The 21908-nt window shown below is 31.6% G+C and overlaps 1 protein-coding gene across 1 annotated transcript in view; it reads left to right on the top strand.

The window, feature by feature from the left end:
- LOC106714444 (cAMP-dependent protein kinase catalytic subunit 3) overlaps window positions 1–21908 on the top strand; it is a 31133-nt gene that overhangs the window by 8191 nt on the left and 1034 nt on the right. Inside the window, exons 2-5 of the mRNA XM_014507497.2 lie at window positions 8586–8754; window positions 10043–10152; window positions 15249–15494; window positions 17864–18045. Of these exons, the coding sequence (XP_014362983.1) occupies window positions 8586–8754; window positions 10043–10152; window positions 15249–15494; window positions 17864–18045 (707 nt within the window). The remainder of the gene's footprint in view (window positions 1–8585; window positions 8755–10042; window positions 10153–15248; window positions 15495–17863; window positions 18046–21908) is intronic.

Below are 21908 nucleotides of genomic sequence, written 5' to 3'. Positions count from 1 at the left end.
TAATAATCTTTTCATACCTATATATCTATAATTTACAATAAGAATAATTCAAAATTAATCAATTATCTAATATTAATCAAACATCTTCTTCATTTTTTAAAATTATTTATAGACAATATTATAGATTCTACGGAAACAATATCGCTAAGCTTCATCATGATAACAATATGCAAGTTAACGGTAATATTCAATTAATTTAAAGAACATGTGAATTTGCAGATACTCCAAGTGTTGTTTTATTTAGTTCTTTTAATTGCTAAAAATGATTTATTCAACGTTTATTACTCAGAGCTATCTCTGGGTGGGTTTTTACGAGATGTTGTTGATTGTTTGAGTGAGAAAACCGGTATATTTAACATTGTTTTGAAAGATTAGTATATCGCCGGCTGCCAACACGTGCCTTCCGCGCGGATCTCTTCTGCAAATAATATCACTTTTGGAGGATTTAGCAAATATCTACTAATACATGCGTCATAAGCATGTCAAACGTATCTTAAATCTAATTTTGTTAATTACGTCTCATTATTGGTCAATTTTATCAATTACTTACTCAACACACACAAATTAAATAGAATTGAATAAGCGTTACAGGATAAAAATACCATCGATAAACTAAATATCTAAGTGATTATTTTTTAAGCTTTATGTGATGATGATTGCATAAGAAAATATTACAACCAAAACTAACCAAATTGATCTTAAAATAGTACAATGTCAAAACATTGTACTATGAAATTCATATTATATTGTGATGAATTATAAAAACGACCATAACACACTTTTTAAACGGCTCTAATTTAAATAAATAGGGTTGTAAATTGCTGGCATAATATGTACAAATAATTATTATACAAGACGGCGGCGGGAGTAATTTGCGGAGACCGGTTGCACGCAATGCTGTTACAACTAACACTGTTTGGTACAAAATATGTTTGTAAAACACGAAAATGTTTTATAAATTTTGCTAATAGTTTTAAATCTTTTTCTAGTTTTCATAAGAAAATATGATGTATTTTCCTGGAAGAAATCAAATGAAAATCATTTGAAGAAATGCAAAATTATCACTTTACGTCTGTTTTCTGTGGAGTCGTGGTATGACCATAATAAATATTATTTTATTAATGCGACAGTAAAGATTTGATTCGTTTTTGATGTATTAATCGTAAGAAATAATAAAGTTATTGAAATGATGATATAAAATCAGGCCACTAAATAAAGCACCTTGTAATACATAAGTAATTTACTAAACAATATAAAGTCGATATTAGATAATGTAATTTTTGATCATCTTTCAAATCGTTTAGCTAAAAACCAGTTTAATTTGAATACGATTATGGTAGTTTGGATACTATGAAAGTGTTTAAACTGGAAATACATTTTTAATATAGCGTTGTATTGACAATTATAAATTTTCCACAACTTTTACTTTTTACGAAAGTATTATATAAGGAAGGTAATAAATCAAGTAGATGTGATATTAATGTGGTTGGTAATGTAAATAGATTATCGTGTACTTTTATTTTTGTTACGTACGCAACTTCATACTGTTTTATTCGGAATGAGGGGTGGTCAGTAGTTGCTACCTTTGCCTACCTCGTGTATTATATTTGTTCACAAATAAATATTTTATTAAACCAATAAATAATTTTCAATAAACACAATTAGTTTTGTGTGTATGAGAGTGTAGACATATTCTAACCACGTTTAGTTGGCGGGACGCCCTTCTATACATGATTATCAGGCGGCCGACGAACGCGAAATAAAGTTTAAACGAGTGAAATTTATGTGTGACGGGGAAATTCAAAATAAATACGCAACATCCACTGATTTCTACTGTTAGTTTGAATATGATAGAGACGAAAGATGCTTTGGATGACTTCCAACAATTGCAAAATGTTACTATAATCCTTGACACCGCCTGCGGCTAGTTACGTACTAACAAAAAATTTATGACTTAAATGTATACTTGACAAACAAAAAGTAATATACAGTAGAATAAACTCCCAGGCTTAATACATCAGTAAATAATCTGTTTTCAATATGTATTACGACATGTCACCAATAATGTATTTCATTTAGACAAATGTTAAGTTTTCTAGTGAGATAATTAAGTTTACTGCACGCATTCACAAGGGTTAAGTTCTTATTCAAGTAACAGTTTGGATGCTGTATATGTTAACACTTATAATTATGCGTTAATATTAATCTTAACTAATAGCTACCTATATGTATCTCAACGCCGTTATGTTTATTGTAGCAATATGTCGAATTTCTATTTGAGGTTATTGTTTATTTAAAGTACAACGATACAACGAATATTATTTTTAAAATAGATAAAATAACACACAGAACACCACTAATAGATTTATTATGATTCATAATTTGAAATATTTCCCTGATTTAAGCCTTTTGCTAACCATGAGAGCGATCGAAGACTTGCTTTTTAACTGAGACCAAAAGCTTGAAAATGTGCAATGAGCAAAAATAATTATTAAAATTATTACGGAATATTATTTACTAATGAAATATTTTTGTATACATACGGTAATATTGCTGCAGTATCACATAGGTGCCTACCTACCTAATAAGATATTATCAAAATGTTCAATTTGTAATATCATTGTATATTTAAGTTGCAAAGCTCATTATGATTTATACCGCGAGTCGAACGCTAACAGCCGTCTTTGTATTCCGACCGTGTATTGTTTATTATTAATTCAACCATTATACGTCATTGACAATCCGTTTATGATTACTATTATTATTAATAAACATGTTGAAATTAATAGTAATTAATGTAAAGTATTATTTATGTGGATACTTAAAGCTGCAGCTGACAATAATCTATGTAAATAAATATATATATATATATATATATATATATATATATATATATATATATATATATATATATATATATATATATATGTGTATGTGTATATATAACAATATAACTAGATGTATTGTATAGCCCCCCTACTGTTGACTTTAAGTGTCCGGACAAACTATAAAGATTACCAGAATAAGATATAATATATTTGATCTTACCCGAATGGATAATGTCGGATTAAGAAGGATTGAAAAGATCTTCAAGTGTTAGCTACCATATCAGGTTGTTTATCGTTCGTGGTAGTTTATTTGTAAAATTTCGGTTAGTTAATTTTTGGAAATGTGTATAGTAGCTTGAACATTATAGCTAGTAAATTAAGCAACTTGGGAGATTATACTTATATACGTGCTATATTACTATACGTGCTTTTCATCGATGTGCCGTATACCTTATTAGCTTATTACTAAGTTTGGTTCTTAAAGCGCCGGGTATCGTAAGTAATGTTAACGGACTACTGAAACAATACGTGATGAATGTATAAATAATTAAATTAAAGTAATAATAATTTTTATTGGATAGACACACATTTTCACATATCAATTAACTCGTTGACAAGTAAAAAATGTAGTAACTTCACAAAAAAAGAATAACTCGCGTTATCTATTTAAGTTAAAATATTTTATAGTTTTTATGTTCTCGCTTATCGAAGTTGAAGATTACAATACAAAATCTACCGAATACAAGTGCAACTAAGTCTTAACGGCGTTATACACGATAGGATAACGTTTTATCACTTGCAAATATGTCTAGATTATTATTCGTACTAAATAATATCACACACCTAAATGTAGGCTTTAATGTACTTACCAAATCATTCTAAACTTATAATGAAAACATTTTCGAAGTCTATGACAGAATGTGTTGAAGAAAGTTTTTCTATTGCCCCGATTCAATATGACTGTATTAAATGATGTTAAAATTAATTGTAAAATTTTTGTTTACCGCTAGGAGGTGACAAATGTTGTCGGCTTTTATAATAAACATATTTTAAATTGGTTCTCTGAAAGATTTGTAACATTTAACTAGGTTCTTTGTTTCTAGTCTTTACATTGCATACTTCCTATCGCAAATAACTTAACCTTGAATCGATCACCTTTCATATTATCCGAAGTTATTTAGTTGGGCTTTAGATATGAATGGTATTACGTAAAACATTTTCATTCCAAGACTTGCATACTAAAAGTTTAGACGTAGAAGTAGCAATATAACATGATTTAATATTTTACAAAACTTCTGGTTTAACTCACGTAAAATATATTGAAGAATTTAAGTCTTCTTACATAACTTTTTCTTTTTAACTTTTGGCAATCTGCGGCAGTAAATCATGGCATAAAATATCTGAGAATACGAACACTGAATCTTAGAGTCAACTCTTTGGTTCAATTTAGTTTAGTGTGTGAACAGAATACAGACTTCCTAAATGCTCAAACATTATGCTCTACGATATCGGAACTACAGTTCCGGTATCGTTGTAGGTGTAATCGAATAGAGAATTAGGAAATACCTAAGACATTTGGAACGAAATAGAGCGCTAACTATTAAGCAATTAAATCTTACAAAAATCATTTAATTTATTTTATGCGAATCTGTGACGGTCAAATTTAAGATTGCATTGAATTAGTCATTTACTTTATTACTTAACTGTTTAATGTGGCTTCGTCTACATGGGGTTCGAAAGACACAATAAACTTTCACCGTCCTTTTCATACCGCTACGGGACAAATTTGAAAAAAAAAATTACGAAACCCGAAATTAATTATATTGTACTGAAAAGCGATTATCTCGATTATCAAGTGATATTGTCCATCCATCTCTCCAAAGTTTCTTTGAAGAGATGGATGGATGGATTATTTTGATTGGTGTGTCGTTGGTAAAGGTGACAGGCCATGACCGAAACCTTATAAAGAATGTTGAAAGATTTTCAAGCGACTCGGTTTTAATAGCATTGTGTCCTGCATCTGTGTGTACGTAACAGTTGGGAGCTAATAATCCCATTACATTTATTATAAATGTAGAACAAGGCTCCGGTTGTAAAGAGCTTTTAATATTAAATGAAACTAAAATATCTCGCAAGCGGTTAACGTGTGTCTTATGTTTTTAAATATTTGGGTTTATTATCCTCGTAAAATTACTCATCGCTCCTAATTAGATATGATATAATATAAAGAATAAAATGTAATGTAGTAATGAAAGAGACAAATTAATCTTTAAATACACATTCACATCGTTATTATAGTTACCAACTTTCTATTTATGATAGCTTTTGAATCTAACTTAGGAAAACTTTTTTATTACTTTTCTATAAGTTCGTGTTTTTGAATTTTGTTTTTTTTTTATTATTTTTAATCGTTTCATTGTGTATTTTTTTTTATTTAGATCGCGGCGTCGATGTGAACGTAATTTTTATGGTGTTAAATACGTGACTTAATTAGGTTTCGTTACATTCGAATTGATATCATTGTACATTCAATGTCAATAGTATAATGAGACAATTTACAGCGATAACTGAGTCGAATCGCTCGACCGTGCGTGGTTGCAGATTGCGCACAATATTTTGTTGAGATTATGAAGTTTAGAAAAAAAAAAACAGTCGGTATAAATAGATGTTAAAAGCAGATTTACACAGTCACGACTGAAATTTGAATGATAATTTTTGTTTAATTTTTGCATAAGGTGTACCATTTTAACGCTTTTTCATATTTAAACTGGCTGCCACTGTAAGGTTTGCATTTGTTCGTATACGAATCTACGAACCTTAACATGTAAAAATTTTCTTTTGACGTAATTGTTTACAAAATTTAATAGGAAAAAGATTTTTAATTGTAATTTTAACAGCCATAAATCAGAAACGCGATGTTGTTTGCTTAAAATAACTGAGAACAATAAAAATTTGGGAGCCTTCGTAAATACTGAGTAAAGAGAACATTAAAAATTTATTTGTTCCTTTGTAAAGTGTAAATTTCAAAGTGTAATGCGTAATCGAAGTGCCGTCGTGACGTAAATGGCGCGAACCAGTCGAAGTGCGTTATGTTTACAACAGTGAAAGTGGTCGAACCGGTGTCCGAGGCGACTTTGCTTGTGGTCACAGTGTATATGAGCCAGTAGACCAATTTAGCAAGTTTTACTGTTAGTGTGCACAGATAGCAGATGAGATCATGAGCTATTCACAAAATGTTGGTTGATGTTATTTTTATTATTATTGATTTTGTCTTATGATTACTTCTTCAGCTTTTTCTTGAACTTGACGAGATCTTCTTTAGGCTTCTCCTTATGTATGTTCATATCTTTGATTATTATAAATAACTGATATAGCAAAATCATAAAAAAAAACTATGTAAATGCACAATGTGTGATGTGACATCATATATAAACATAGTTTAATACTAATTATTTGGATTCCTATATACCTAAAAAGTACGTAAGTTGCCCTTTATATTTCTCCTTAATCAAGAACTGTGCTGGTTGTGGTTATGTGTATAATTCACTGTTGCGATACTTCAACAAAGTTAAGAAGGTTTACGCAAATTACTTTGTAACTTATTACGTCGTTGGAAATATATAGTTACGATTTCAGTAAGCGGAAACATTCTAAGCGGTGCCTTTTTGCATGTGAAATGTGCTCATCCAAAGTCCGCTTGTGCCGAGTGGTCAGCGGTCATTGAACGAACGCCCACATTATGTGTTATTTGATTTATAATATTTCCTCTTTGAATGAAGGCTTTATAACCGAAACGTTTTCCATCTCAAGTGCTATTGCTGTTAAAAATACAATATGTTTGTGATGTTTTCTTTTATGTAACATATATATGTAGAGAATTTTTACTACGTTGTATGATATGGAGGGATATTTTATAGTCGTTTCATGGTATACTAATAATCGGACGTTCCCTAATTGCTACTTATAAATAATTTCTATATTGGTCTTATGAATATTCTTGTCTAGAGGACATTTTTTTGTAAATAAACCAACTCGTCAAATTGGCTACGTGTAGAGTTGGTGAAGCGATCACAGCGGACCACCTACCTTGCGCAACGGAACGTAGAAATAAATTTACCCGCTGTAGACTTACGAAACCCTCGCGCGTCACAGGCCACCTCGGATTAACAAGTGTTGCTAGAAATACAAACAAATTAATTGGGTTTAGGTCAAGAGGCTTGTGTTTATAATGTAATTGAATCATTTGTATATAACCTGTTTTCATGCACGCTATTATATGAAATAAAGTTTTTGATTTCAAATAAAATCAATTACAACGTTTATAACATACCTATAATATGACCATGTTTTTAAATCATGATGTCTTGAAAGCGAGATACATGGCTACTTTTTTGTTTTTATTCATCTATAGATTTGCACATTGAAATGAAAATTTATTGATGTTTGTTATGTTTATCGAATATTGGGATCAAGTTTCTTGGTTTTGCAGCTTAGTTTTCATAAATCTGCGACTAGGACGTGCAAATATTGCGTATTGGTACGTTTTAACTTCCCATATCTATTTTCCTTACGTATCGGCGTACGTAAGAATAACTTCATCTCTTGTAATTGATTGTTGTGTTAACTAAAGACCTTCGCCCTCCCGCGAGTTGTTTATGAATATCATTATTTTTAAATCGAACTAAGGTCTTTAAATAACTGCCGATAATAGGCGTCCTCGAGCATTTGGTTTTAAAACAGACGTATTTTTAGGCCCTTACTTAAGGCAACGTAAATCTTCAAAACCTGGCGATTTTAGTCGCTAAGGTACTCACAGAATACAATGTCATAGAGGCTCGAACACAGGCACGCGTCATCAACATTTCTATTTGTCATCGCCAAAGCCAGTCTCCCGCTACCTATTTGTCAGGAAAGTCGCTGCGCTTTAAAGATATAGCTAGACCGACACATATCTGGATCGGTGGGTATAAGTCAAACTAAATTATAACAGCTCACTAGTGCCCCCTATTGACACCAAAAAATGTCACAAGATCTTCTTTGTACTTTAGCTGTCATGTATTTTTTCTTTTTTGTAATGTTCTATACATAAGTAGGTTTTATATTCTGACAGAACCAATCACGATATCAGCGCTTTACTGGTTTAGATCACACATTCCTTACTATCTCTCTCTCTCTCTAGGTGCCTCTCCATTAATGGAGGTTGGCCGTCAGCTCAGTAAACTTTTTCCGGTCTTGTGCCAAGCGAAATAAATGTTCAACGCTGGCAATATTCGTCCACTCCTTGATATTACGCAGCCACGATTTCTTTCTTCGTCCAGTGCGTCTTTTGCCTGCAATTTACTCCTCCTCCTTTTTCCTCTTTACTATGTTAGAGGAAAAAGATTGCCACAAATACTTCCATTAGCAATTCCTGGAATCAATGATACGTATATGTTTTTGTAAATGATTCACAAGATGAAATACCCCAGTTACTTTACATCACATTGAAAACATTTAAGTGTTCACATCTTTAAAAATGAAATGTTGTTGTTTCTTTAGCACAGGAAAAAAATTACCTATGTTATAAATTCTGCAAATCGTAGAAATAATTCGTAATCAATGTCACTAGGACTTTTAGAAAATTAACGCTTTAAATATATGGTTTTTCTTTATTTCAATCGTAGAAATTTGTTTGCTTTAGGATAGTTATGACTCACAAAGTACATATGTGAAGGTGAGGTGTTCACTATGTTATATGAGTAAAACTGTTTGTTACAGGTACGGGAACATTTGGGCGGGTGTGCCTGTGCCGGGACAAGGCGGCGGATGAATACCTGGCGATGAAGATCCTGTCTATGGCCGACGTCATCCGCCTGAAGCAAGTTGATCACGTCATGAACGAGAAAAACATACTCGCAGAAATCAATCATCCCTTTATTGTTAATCTGTGAGTATGTCTTAGATATATACAAAATTCAATACATTTGTACAATACTACTCACTACAATATATTTACTACAATTAAATACTCTCGTATTTATGATTATGTGTCGAGGCGCTTGACTTCACTTTGGGGGTCTTAATATACTTGGAGATCGTTGAAAAGTAAAGCTTAAAAATTCTAACTGAAAAGTTTTACACTTAAAATTGCCACGAGAACTCTTATGATCATCTTGGAACTGCCATTGCTGAAACAGTAAATAATAATTTGACCTCGGCCTATGTATATACGAGTATTGTTTGTGAGTGTCATAGTGTTATTTTTGTATAATACCATGTATGTTTGTTATGACTGCAACATGTCACGCTGAGCACGTGTCACGTCAGTCGTGCGGGTTTGCGGTGTGCGCAGGAAGCCCCGGCGCGACGCCAAACATTTCTATTTTGTAAATTTGTTATGTCTACCATAGAGCATGTCAAATGATAGCTAGAGCTAGAGTACTTATCGTTTTATTATGCCATGTATATAAGAATAAATCTTAATGTTTACCACCTACTAATCCCTAAACCACTGGACAGGTTTTGATGACACTTTGGTAGTGTATTGAGGACGCCAGAGAAGTTTTGTGTCCTAAGAAATGTTTATAACTACGTATTAAATTAAGCTTGAGAAACACAACGGAATCTAGTCTTCTTATGGATATAATTTCACTTGGAAACTAACACAAGAGAGTTAGATTTGTGATATTCGAGGGCAGTATTTCAACGCATGGACAGAGTACGTGTGCGACTTTCAGACCTGTCGCGTGTCGCTGACAGCGGGCTGGCACACGTTCGCGATAAGCTTTGTACTACAGACATATATTTATTGGCGTATTGACAGCTCTACTGTAGCAAAGTCACATCATAGACAGCTTTGCTAAACACAAAGTTTAACTGGATATAACTCTATTTTCGTTTATTTTTATAAATACATGACAGCTGTTCCTTAGATAGCAAACCTATGCTTCGTGTTCCTTTATTCTATGCTACAGCTTCAACTAAGCTTTAAATCTATTTTAAAGAGAAAACATTTTCATTTGATCTTTTGGAAAGATACTTAACGCATGTTTATAAATAAGAAAGAATTGAAGACGCGTTGGAATTATCACCATCATTATTCACGTCTATTTATAGTATGCAATAGTGTTACCTAGTAGTTTAACTAACACTTACAATGCCATCGACTTGGCTTGCGAGTTCACCTATTGTTAGTAGCATTTAATGTGTTAATGCAATGTGTTTGTGTGTGACAGGCGATGGTGGACCCACGACGACTCCTGCCTGTACATGTTGTTTGAATACGTGTGCGGCGGCGAGCTGTTCTCCTACCTGAGGAACGCGGGGAGATTCAGTAATAGCATCGGTAATGTTCACTTTGTTATTTTTTAATTCTAGCCTATATTTACCAAAAAGGTTGGACGTAGTTGGTTACTTTAAACATCAATCAGCAACATCAAAGCAACAAACATCAATTTGAAAAAAATTGGAGCGGGTGGGGAAGTGAGGATTAAGAATACTATAAGAAACAAAAATAATTCTTTAAAATGTTTCACTATTCAGTATGTAAATTAAAACATTTAATTAACATAAATTTAATGTGCTTAATTCATGTTATGCATAAATTTACTAAAATATAAATAAACACTCGATAAAAGTAGACAAAACGAAAATAGTAAACTTTTTATACAACTTGATTTGTGTTTATTATGTTGCATTTAAATGGGCTACATTGAGATTTGTAATTATTAAGTTATAAAAGATATTTAGCGCGTTCAATAAATCTCTTAATTTTGTATATCGGTATATTTTAAAACATTACAAATACATAAATCAAGTGCGCGTCCAATTTCTCTGCGCACGGTGATTTATTTAGCAACGCGATAGTTTTCAGGCGGTGCCAAGTGTGAGCGCGATTTGTCCAGCGAACACTTTATTCTGGTAACATTGGACTACATGTATTTGGCTCCGAGTTGTGTTTTCACATCAAATAATTGTTAGAAAAATATTTAAAACTCACGTCGGAGCTTATCTTTGCCTGTAATAAAAATTGAATTATATTTTTTATAACAAAGAAACGACTTTCATAATAATTTACGATCTCGTTATGAGATTACTACATTTTGATAGTTTGATAGTTATTGTTTTTATACGCCTCTAAAATATCGGTAACAAGAACAAAAAGCAGCTGGAATTTTTGATTTGAAAAGAAATCTTACGATGTTAAACTTAAGAGTTTGAAAATTGGGCACTTCGTGAATATCACGTAAGTTGATATAGGATTAACTTCACGAGGAACAGTTTATTATCAAAAAATTAAGGTGGGTAATACTTTTTTTTGTTATTCCCATTTAAAACTTACTACATTCTGCAGATATACGAATTCCAGTTCGAAAACAACAAAGCGTACAGTATAAAATGGTTATCTATAAAATGGTGGTTGAAATTTATTTATTTGAAATAGAATGATTTAATTTAAATTATTCAATACATACAAAAAAAAACTGTTTTTGTGTGTTATATTTAAAATAAAATGTTCTGTCTGATTGTTTAATTTTCTAGTCAATAATGTATAATTTACAATATTAACAAGCAATCATTTCATGATTAATCGAGCAACAGAACTTCGTTTTGATATAGACCAGACGCTTGTATGACCTGTCCTTTTCGGTTAGTGATTTAGGCGAGCAAACATTATCAATTTTCGCGAAATTCAAATTTACTCGAGATGATATTTCTGGAGAAAGGACATAGAGACCGAAATAGACGGTCAATGACGCGTCTGCGGAGACTGGTCGGCTTCTGTGTCGAGCGCCGACTTTAATGTGTCAAATTGCAAATTCACTTTGGTATATCATAACAGATACATGTTAATATTATTAACTGAAATGCCGACCGCACCAGACGACGCGACGCCTACTTCGCGTTCTTCAAACTGTTCAAAACTATTTTTCAGTCGTTACCTACTAGATTTTATTCTATCTGGTTTTTACTACGATACCAATTCATGCCGATCATTAAAAATGTTTGCGGCTTTTTATTGATAATGTTAGTTTGTATATGTCCTCGTATATACGTCGCATTTTATTGTATTCATTATATTGAATAGCAAACATAGTTAATGAAAGCGCCTTATGGAATGCGAGTACCGTAGTAGTGGACACACTGCAACGCATCAACATAACTGTTGTTTACTAACTCTAGTATTACGCATAACTCATCAATAACTGAGATGCTATAATTGCATTATATTGCTCTTTTGCATTAATGACAACATGATTTTTTTTAGTAAGTATAATTCAGGTCGAATAATCGGGATGCTTTCCAGATAAATTCACTATTTAATGTTGTATTGTTTCCTGACATTTGTTAGCTTTTGGAATGCAGCTCCTTGTGTTTAAAAGCATTGAGGCAGTTTATATCTTGTACGCAAGGTATCAACTATGCACATTTAAATTCTCGCAGTAAAGTGCGTGTTTCTAAAACTAAAGGTAATTTTCTCTGTTTACTGAAATGCCATGGGGCGTAAATTAAAAATCAATGTGCGGCTTCCGCGTGATAATTGCTTGAAGTACGTCATTGTCAACTTATAAACCCACACGTACGGTACGCATTGACGCAGATGAAACCGAAACGACTTTGAATTGAAACAAAAATATTAGTCTTCTGAGGTCGCTAGTTTTAAAACAGTAATGTGATTCATAATTGAAATATGATTTTTTTTATTTTCCAGCCTTACTATAAAAAATACTGCAGATATTAAACTAAAAGGATAGTACGATCATATTACGCCTATTTTATGTTTTTAGAAGTACACTATTTAAAACAATATTAGTAATACATTAACTAATTTGTAACCACCATTACTTACACGCTTCCACGAGTTTATTAATTTGGAGTTGTAAAATTTTACAGAAAACGTATTTACCAACGGAACTACTAGTAATAAACATTTAGCATGTTGTTAAGACAAACACCAAATGGCATCAGGCAGATTTTCAAGTGGGTTATATCTTCCGGTAATTGCAGCGTTTAAAGTGTTGGGCTCTGAAAAGAATTTTATTTTTATGATTATAAAATTTATGTCTTATAGTTCATTATAACATCGTTTAATGAACTTATAGTTGTCACATACGAAAAACATACTTAAAAAGACGTAATACAATTACTGATTAAGAATTAAATTTAGCCAAAAGTTCGCAATCGGACAACCATCCTTGTATGTCAACAAATTAACTTATGCCTAGATAATTTTTTTAATCTTTATTAACATGCAGTTTTCTAGTGTTTTGAAAATGATTATTTTTAATAGATAAAGTTACCGTTCTCTCAGTACATTGCATCATAGTGTTGGCTGATAACACGAGTCAATATAGGTGCCAATGTCAAGATAAGCTACAAAAGTGTCATACTGATTGAGAGTTCTTTGCCTTTTTTGACTTCTAATCAATGAATTATGATGGATATATAGGTTTTTATCTTATTTTACTTATATAAATATAATTCTATATAAATATATATGATGAAGTGATGTTAAGTAAAGTATAATCAGTATTAAACGAGTACAACTTGAATTAAATTTCTATAAATCGACGAGCATTGCGATTGCTAATAGTGGGTTATATCCGGAGTTGCTCGATTCAGAGGAAATAGGATTACATTTAGAGTAACTAGAGGCCAACGTAAAGTAATTTAACGTTTCTTATTTTGTAATTTTCATATTGCTACAAGCAATGAAGATAACTACCAACTAGAATTAACATGATTTAGTACGAGAACTCTCAGATCAAATTGTGCTACTAATAAATTTAAATTAGAAGAGTCTATGTTTTGGCAAGTTCTTTCTAAATAATCTCTCTGATTTATATCATTAGGAGTTGAATAAATAATGGAACGTTTTATAAATGAAGGTTCACGTGTATGGAGATGGAGTGGGTGATTCAGCAGGCGGTGGGCAGTGGGCGATGTAACCTCGGCTGTTATGGAAGCGTCGCATGACATCATTTTTCTGATGTCTAGGATACATTCGAAAACCTAAATATACTTGTTTACGTATATAACAACACTAAAATAAAACACGATTCAGTTAAAAATTATGTATTCAATATTCATCGACATGGATATGAATAAAATTGTCTTTAGAAAGATTGACGCAAATCTTAGATATTTTAATAAGGAGATTTTAAAACACTTTTGTAATTTTCAATCTATCAGCTGGTAATAAATCTTATTCTGTTTTTCATTATTTAGCTTATATGAATTTTTGTTTTATTTCGGGCACATAAGTGTTATCGTAACGGTACAAAAACAATCCTAATCGCACTATTTTTCTACATTTCTAATACCAAGCCATGTTGTAAAGTGAAGTTGTAAGTTGTCGATAACTTTTTCTTTAACGAAGGGCAAAGATACATTTAAGAAAACATAAAAAAATAAAAGTAATTTTTTGTTTTAAGTACAGTTTTTTCCTAGGCCAAAAATAAAAGATTACTCTTAAATTTTTTTTTCAAAAATTTATGTTTTGATTTGAAATAAAAAACTTTTTTAAGTCAATATAAATTATTACACCATAACTTAAAATGATACATTATAAAATATATGATAGAGTGTTCTTATAAAATTTTACCTATTAAAAAAATCGCACAAATTTTGAATATAAATATTCGTAGCAACGAACTGAAAGTAATTTATTGAATTCAGCATATTTTTATTTGACGAATACATTCGTCACGCTCGTATTGAAGGGCGAAATTTCATTTGAAATTCGGACGAACAATTTTACACGACTGCGAATGTTGATTGCTTTCAGCTCGAATAATTCTATCGAGTGTTCGGTGAATTTAATTACATAAGCTCACATCGGAGCTTTCCCGCGGCGCCGTCGCCTTCGCAGACATATGCTACTAATAATAAGACGCAAAGTGACGTGCGAGCACTCCGTCTCCTGCTAATTTACATTGAATTTATGAACACTAAAATAAATACGATATCTTGATTTGTACCAATTGATACAGCTTTAGTCTCCTTAATCCACATAATAGTAATCCCTTGTCAGTTTACGATAGCAATTTTAAAAACAACGTATGCTTTAGAAACATTTCCGCGTGAAGAGTGCGGAAAATATTCATGTGCCAAATATATTTTTGAAAACGTCTTAAGAGTTAATAAGTTATTGCGAACAATATTGTTTGGAGCACATATTTGGATATGGTTCTTAATCTCACAAAAGTGAGAAAGTGATGTGATTTAAGTCGAAAATGATCTGTAAAAAAACTGTACGTCAAAGCCTAATATTTGTGAAGAGAGATATGCCACAGTTCTTTAAAAGAACATCAAATAAATTATACTCATGTGTAAAAGTGATTTTTAATGACTTTGTTGAAAGTAACATGCGTATTAAATATATTAAATACATAGGGTCAAAAGGTTAAATCAAGGTTAAAATTCTATTCTTTGTTACAGGTAACTTTTACGCGGCAGAAATAGTATCGGCTCTAGAATACTTACATGCGAGAAACATCGTGTACCGAGACCTCAAACCTGAGAACCTGTTGCTAGCCAAAGACGGACATTTAAAGATAACCGATTTCGGCTTCGCGAAGAAACTGACAGATCGTACGTGGACGTTATGTGGAACACCAGAGTACTTGGCACCTGAAATCATTCAGAGCAAAGGGCACAATAAAGCTGTGGACTGGTGGGCACTAGGTTGGTATATTTAATTACATTTATTTATTGTTATATCGTTGTCGTTGCCATCAATATCACAAGAGCAAGAGGGCTTAAATTTAATACAGCACAACAAATAAGATATCAAAAATTTCACAACCACATAACAAATCAAATAAATAAATAAAGTTTAAATGCGAATGAAGATTGCTGCTTTTTTTTCTAATAAATGTTGTAACTTATCGTAACGATAGGTAAAAGCTAGATTCAGTTGGAAGCAGGTCCGCTAAATTGACTAGTTTCAATTTTATCGCTAACTAGTTTCAATATAAGAAATATATATTTTATAGCCATGTAAAATTTTACTAACTTTATATGTAAATTTCCGTATATATGTGAATAGGGAAAGGAGTTTCAAATAGCTTTCATTAGAATTTTACGATGCAATGGATACTGTGTGAAAGTATGAATTATATATTTTCGAATAATTTCAAATGTTAATGTACGCTTGTTGGTATAATATATTTAACTCCTGTTATTTTAATCCGCTTTTCAATTCCGGGAAGTTAAATGTACGAGACTTTTTTAAGCTTTAAAAGTTTCGACCCATTTGGCAACTCGGTGCGTTCGGTTGCCAAACTTAATATTATGGCGTCAATCATGTGACAACAGCTTGTCCGTAAATCTGCAATATTCCTGTATTTACATGTCAAATTTTCAACTTATATCTATTTCATAGGATATATTTAAGTCTTACCACTCGTTACGTACACCACATGCGAGAAACGAGTAAAAGTTGGTTAGAATTTTCCCTAAGGAAAACAAATTTTATTCTAGTTTTATGTTAAACAAGTTTTACGGCTATATTTTAGGAGTAAAGTAGGTTGATTTTCATTTGATGTTTTCATTGTTGATTTATTTGGATGCCCGCATCAGTCGAGTCATGCTATTTTCGTTTTTAAATCGAAGGTCGAAATCATTTTTATCACTTTTTTATTCGACGTTACGTTTATTTTTTTTTCTCGTTTTTAATACAACAAACGGGGTAGTGACTTGTTTGTATCCGTACGAGTTTGGCTGCGATAGCCAAGAATATGTTTACTTAGGCCATTGTATTGTCTCAAAAAAACTAGTGTCTTGTTAATTGCGGGCTTTAATTAAAATGGCAAAATAAATTACATAGGTTTGTTTTGTTCACAGTTTGTACGGTGTGATCACCAGGCTATTTATTACTTTCTATTATAATATATCATGTAATGTTTATGAATACATCGTAAATAAATATGTTTACTATTTGACGCTGTATTGTTTTTAGTAGGTTAGAAGTCAGTTATTTATAAGTACGAGGCAAATGATACGTTTTAAGAAATCATTAAGCGAGCAAAATTATTTCATATTTACATTAATATTCGTATTTTACATTAATAAGCTTTCATGATCGCACAGCCTTAATGATGTACTCAACTGACCATTTATTTCGCACTAATTTCCCATGGGTATGTGGAACAATACTAACAATCTTAACTTTAGTGCTTTCGGTTAATCTGTAATGCGATCTATAAAACATAAGTACTATTCACGGCGATGAGTAGATTAAACTGGTGTTACATATTTAAACAAAGTATAAGTCTATATTCGATGATTAAATATGTGCATATTTGTGTAAAATTCAATCCATGTAGTTCTAACTTTAGTTAGTTATTAATTCCATCGTCGTAAACGTATTATAATTGTTTGCGAAGAGATTTGTCGTGCGTTGTCCGCCGGCGCGCGGGGACGTGGGGACATATAAATGTTATGTTTACATTATAATTATTTAATGTTCCGGTGATATATGAGCTTGTCCATCGCACAAATTTGCTAGAGCGTGCCAAAGTTATTATTGCGCCTAGATATAATTTATGATCGGAGGGCTTGCAACGCGACCCTACGTCTTGCGCCCTGCCATTGAGCTGCAACCAAAACACCTGCTGCACTCTTCAAAAACTGAAAAATAATAATAACTATCCTGTTTTGTCTTCCTATTTAGTATCTTTTCTATTTTATGTGCGCAGTTAATTATCAAGATATTTATTGAGAGTTAAGTGAATACAATAAGCTAACCTATTTACGGTTTTTAGAATATAATAGAGACTATTGACCTATTTACCCGGTATATTTACGAAAATAGATTTACTAAACGACTGTGGCTTCATCGGAATAAGTTGTGAATCCGTTTTGAGGTATCGTTAGTAATAACATTAATTTTATTATAATATAAACAGTAATTCACGATTACAAGTTTATCAAATTATTCAAACTCTCGTCTTTAACATATACCAAATCCATCATATAGTATTTATATTTATTCGATCAGTACAAGAATAAAGTATGATCTTTGCATTAAACTGATGTGTATCTTTTTCCAGGTGTGCTTATTTATGAAATGTTAGTCGGCTACCCGCCTTTTTACGACGACAACCCGTTTGGCATATATGAGAAAATCCTTAACGGTAGAGTTGATTGGCCGCGTCACCTCGACCCCATTGCCAAGGACCTTATCAAGAAGCTCTTAGTGCAAGACAGAACAAAAAGGCTCGGCAATATGAAGGTGGGTTTCATACACATTATACTTTATAGTAATATCTAATTATAGATGTAGAACTAAGTAAATAAACACATCGACTTGTTCTACTTACGATCCATCCATCGGCCGTCCACGTTTTGTTTTCATCACTGTCTGAATTCAGTAGATTTTAAACATTTATTTCATTTTGACTACATTTAACTTTAATTTTTTACAAACGAATAAAAAATTAATTGCTTATACTGTAGTCTTCGTAAAGAATCAATTTTGTAAAGCGATGACGTAAATACAACACTTTTATAAATGGAAACCACTTTTTACGTAGTATTACCTTAAATATAGTTGAGAACATACTACTTTGTCTAAGAACTTTTTATTATTTACATTATTTATTTGTAACTAAAGCCCGTACAACTTTTTTAAATGTTATTTAAAGTTTTTAGAAGTTAAAATTTCAAATATTTCTTCTTTTTTTTTATTTAAACAAAAAGAACATTTGTTTTGTTGAAATAACGTTTGCGTCTTTTCTCCAAAGTCTTTGGCTGTTATCCAGCAATTCCATAATTAGCTTCTGATCTTGTGCTCGACAACTTCCACGTTGAACAGCATTTCGTTTTCATTTGTTACGTGATTAGTACAACTGTTTGGTTAACAATTGGTCTGATTGAAGCACGCGATGAATATTAGCGTTCGTGTTGTCGGAATGTTACTAGAAAAAAAAATTAGAACAATGAGTGTAAATACCAGTTCACTGGAGCAAACAATTTTAAAGGAAAACAGAAAACATTTGATTTTAATATGACTTTTAACGATATAATCTACATTTAATATCTTGGGTAGAAATCGAATTTGTTTGTAGCCTTGTTTTCGATTAGTTGTTGCCGTCCACTAATACCACAGTATTACACATTTTATTATTAGAAACACATTTCTTGTGGTCGGGTAAAGTTCGTCGTCGGTCAAATCGGGTAAATGGAAACAAATTTCATTACCATGACATCGCACCTTATATTGACATTGCAGCTTACATTGACATTGCAACCTACTCAAGGCTAAGTCACGGATTTATCGAACGGGACGAATGAGTCAATTTGTTATAAGGACCAATCAAAATGAATATGTGTAAAATCAAAGATATTTGTTATTACAGATTAAACAGTGCAGATTTTACATATCCTTATTATTAAATATTTCTCTAGCATCGAGTACAACACCTTTTTCTCTTTTCTTGTTTTTCTATGTATAACCTTAAGTTGTAAAAGTTTCTCTAGTCGAGAATTTTGTGTCACAAGTTTCACGTGCGAGAGTGCGACATATGTGTACTTCGAGACATTTCTGAGTAGTACGGCACCGAGAGATTTCCACAGGAGAATGTCTGCCATTAATGAGCGCAGTTTCTAGCTATTGGGTTTTCACCGAGCTTTTTGCTGGCAAGGCGATGTCGCGCACATGTTTAGAAAGCAATCGGTCTAGTGGACGTCGGTCACATCAAAAGCTACCATACGCGGTGACTGACTACAATCCTCACGGAAATAGCTCTGGTATATATATATATATATATATATATATATATATATACCCTAACTACTATTACTTATATATATATATATTAGGGTGGCCCAAAAAAATAAAATTTTTGTTTTTTTCGATTCTCGTGTGAAAATATGTGAGTTTACTATGTTTTAAGAACCTCCACCAATGGACAGGTTAAAAATAAATTCTTAAAAGGTCGCTCAGAATTTTTGAAAAATTCCAAAATTGCCGAAAATCAGATTTTTTTTTGTTTTAATTTTTTTTTCTCGTCATGTCATCTTTTTAAGTGTAAAATAATATAAAGATTCTGAAAATTTGACGTCAAAATTTTATTTTCTAAAGGTCGCTCCGAATTTTTATAAATTTCCAAGGTAAATACTTTATATCTTTTTGAGCTACCTCTAAATATGAATATTATCGACCTGAAATTTTTTTTCTTGAATTTCACGTATCAAGGAATAAATTTAAAACGCGAGGAGTAAAAAATTTACGCATAATTTTTACAAGTGCGGTATAATTGGCAAAAAATCATAATTTTTTAAAATTATTTATTATTCAAAAATTAACATTCTGATTATATACTCAGACTTTTTATAACATTTTTAAAACTTAAACACAAAAATAGTCAATTATTGACTATGTTTATATTATTTTTAGTTCAATTCATTCATGCCTTGGAAATTTATAAAAATTCGTAAAATAAGTAACTATATATATATATATATATAAGTATGTATATAGTAATATATATATATATATATATATATATATATATATATATATATATATATATATATATATATATATATATATATATATATATATATATATATAAGTAATAGTAGTTAGGGTCTTCATTTTTAAGTGATGGTAATTTTGGGATAATAGAGATCATGTCACCACATGGGCAATGGATTTAAAAATTAAATGTTATGGGGTGGATACAAAATTGTAAAGTGCACATATAACCCAATACAAGACGTTTCTAAAAACGTTCCCAATCTACAGAGATAACTCTCACATGGTAGCCAATTTATGTCCCCTTAATAATTTCGAAATGCGTCTCCGCTCTTTAGACGATAATATTAATTTTACTCTTTGATGTTTATTCTGGTAACAACACACATAAAATGGTTAGTTGAATGTTTAACTTATGAAACAAGAATTTCATTTCGTGTTATAACTAAAAAGACAGTTTTACAACATTAGATATGCTTTCATTGGAAGATTTCTTAATCAAATAAACGTAAAAATTAATTGTTTTCGAACGTTATTTATAAACTAACAACATATCGTATGTATTATCTTGTACAGATTGGGTGAGAGAACTTAATCCCGTAATGCGTTGGTAATATCAAGTTACAACAAAACCTGTTGCGTAACTGTATTGTATAACTGGTTAAACAGCTTACTGTCCGAGTACTACGGTAACTATTGTTGACCAGGTGCTATTGGTAATATCCTCTTTTCTTATGTGTTAATAGTAATTAGGTTGTTGAGTCTTGGATCAATAAATCAAGTAATTCATCGAAGCTATGGTAACATGATTCCGTGGTCTACAAATAACTTACAAATGTTGTTAAATTTAGTCGACTTCATTATATTTCAGGTTCGAACAATAGTTACATCAGCGTGAATGTAACAATAATTCAGTCCAAACGATCGTAGCCCTCGCGCTATTAAACGATGTCGGTAAAACCAAGTAACTACCAATCAATCAAGCCAAAGGAATTGCGTAAAATGTGCGCTTGCGCAACCGACGGATTCGGAAATGTAGCGCTCAACTTTAAACATTACAATTTACGACGCCCAGCCGTTAACCAACGTCGCAAATGCCAATAATAACAGACTCTCCACCTAAACATTATTAACTGCGCCTTTATGCTAATAAATATATTCGATATGCATTTGCACAATTAAAACCTAAATACGTTTGCATTTTGGTTAATGTCATGTATATGACTACTTTGTTTCATTAAATTTACCTATACATATTAACATCCTCATCTTTATCTTCTTATCCCACTCTTGTGGGGTCAGTGAACCGGGCTTTCGACTTCCAGATCAATATATCTTTCGACATTTCACTTATTAATCTCTACTTAATCATGTCACCTCACACGCCATCCTTTCATCTTTTCATGGGTCTATCCCTAACGGTGTACGGTATCAAAGTTTGAAAATCATTCCTATAACTACTTGAATGAAGCTTCTCAACTTTTTTTTATTTGACAGAATTTCAATCAGAGACTTCTTTCTTTTAAAATTTGTCAGCTCATTTTACTTTCTTTCTATATTTGTATGTTTATTTTTTTTACAAAATAGCTTCTTAATTTTAGAAAACTTAAAGTCTC

Source organism: Papilio machaon, chromosome 1 (assembly GCF_912999745.1).
Source record: "Papilio machaon chromosome 1, ilPapMach1.1, whole genome shotgun sequence".
NCBI lineage: Eukaryota > Metazoa > Arthropoda > Insecta > Lepidoptera > Papilionidae > Papilio > Papilio machaon.
This window is presented reverse-complemented; position numbering and strand designations above follow the sequence as displayed.